At 51.9% G+C, this 1,573-nt stretch overlaps 1 protein-coding gene across 1 annotated transcript in view; it reads right to left on the bottom strand.

Annotated features, from left to right (window-relative positions):
* The window catches only part of RIPPLY3 (ripply transcriptional repressor 3), a 47,277-nt gene that overhangs the window by 21,621 nt on the left and 24,083 nt on the right, over positions 1-1,573 (bottom strand). Inside the window, 2 exon segments of the mRNA XM_011987752.1 lie at positions 878-944; positions 999-1,036. Coding sequence (XP_011843142.1) covers positions 878-944; positions 999-1,036 — 105 coding nt within the window.

The raw sequence follows: 1,573 nt of genomic DNA, 5'->3' as shown, positions 1-1,573 counted from the left end.
AGAGTAACAAAAGAATGGTCGAGGTAATTAATCTTGCCCACAAAGCCCTCTGCTTGAGTGTATTTGCTCAGACAACATGAGATACCCCAGGAGTGCTTGACGGGGCTGAAAGTGCTTCAGAAAGGGCCAGACGCTGGGTGGGGGGCTTTTAACAGCAACTCTGGGCACCTCAGCTGGGGCTCAGTCCTATTTGCTCTGTGGCACCGGCCCAACGCTAATGGTGCACTCAGCTTTTCTCTAAGGCAAGGGATAGTGGCAGCCTTCTCCCCTCCCCTCCCAACCTGTTGCTTTGCAGAAGAAAGCCCAACACGGAGGTCATCCCTTTTAATTCCCATGAAACGACTATGCTTTTTTTTTTTTTTTTTGAGATGAGCCTTGCTTTGTCGCCCACACTGGAGTGCAGTGGCGCGAACTCCACTCCCTGTAACCTCCGCCTCCCGGGTTCTAACAATTCTCCCGCCTCAGCCTCCAGAGTAGCTGGGATTACAGGTGTGCACCACCACGCCCGGCTAATTTTTGTATTTTTAGTAGAGACAGGGTTTCACCACGAACTCCTGACCTCAGGTTATCCACCCGCCTCAGCCTCCCAAAATGCTGAGATTACAGGCCCGAGCCACTGCGCCCGGCCTATGACTATGCTTTTATAGTGGGTTTGCTTTTTTAGGAAGGAGAAGCTACCAGGAGCCCAATCTATAATGCGACTCAGGTCTGATTAACACCTTACTCTTTCAGGTTCCAGCTCCCAGACCCCGAAGTGCTCCTGGGTTAGACGGCCAAGGGAGGGCCCTGCGCAGGAGGGACACGGTCCCTTTGTTTTAAAACACGGTGCCACTTTCTGGCTGGAGGGGTTACCTACAATGCCCATACTGAACCTTACCGGCCTTCCCGTTCTGGTCAGCTCAGCATCTCCAGGTGTCTGGATCCAAGGTCGCCAGGGCGCGGGGCTGGAACGGCAAGCGCCAGAGAGAGTGAACCCTGGGCACTTCTGCTGCCTTCACACTATGCCAGGAGAGTTAATCTTATTTCCAGTGCCTGCCTGAAAAAGAGGCACCGGACCCCCCAGGAACTTTCCCTCAAGTTCTCAGGGCTGTGGATAAATTACTGTCATTTGTGTTTTTTTCTCTCCTGCTACGTCCCCAGTTCTCTGCCTCCAGTTAAGCTTTGAGAATGGAAGTCCTGAATCTCACACTATTATCCGGGAACCCATTAGTTGAGAGATTTCTCTCCCAGCAAATCCTGGCTGAATTCTTCAATTCGGGGTTCCCCAACTATAGCTGGCGACTTTGTCCCTGGTTAATTTCAATCACGCCACCTCGGTCACTGAAGGAGCTTGATTCTACAGAGATGATTTTACAGGGTTGTAGGATGAAAAACAAGCAAACAAAAAAAGAGGGCTGGGCGCGGTGGCTCACGCCTCTAATTCCAGTACTTTGGGAGGCCAAGGTTAGTGGATCACTCGAGGTCAGGAGTTTGGCCAACATGGCGAAACCCCGTCTCTGCTAAAAATACAAAAATTAGCGGGGCGTGGTGGTGGGCACCTGTAATCCCAGCTACACAGGAGGCTGAGGCAGGA

The sequence above is a fragment of the Mandrillus leucophaeus genome, unplaced genomic scaffold (genome assembly GCF_000951045.1).
Source record: "Mandrillus leucophaeus isolate KB7577 unplaced genomic scaffold, Mleu.le_1.0 Scaffold315, whole genome shotgun sequence".
Classification (NCBI taxonomy): domain Eukaryota; kingdom Metazoa; phylum Chordata; class Mammalia; order Primates; family Cercopithecidae; genus Mandrillus; species Mandrillus leucophaeus.
Note: the sequence above shows the minus strand (reverse complement) of the source record. Positions and strands in the feature narration are given on the sequence as shown.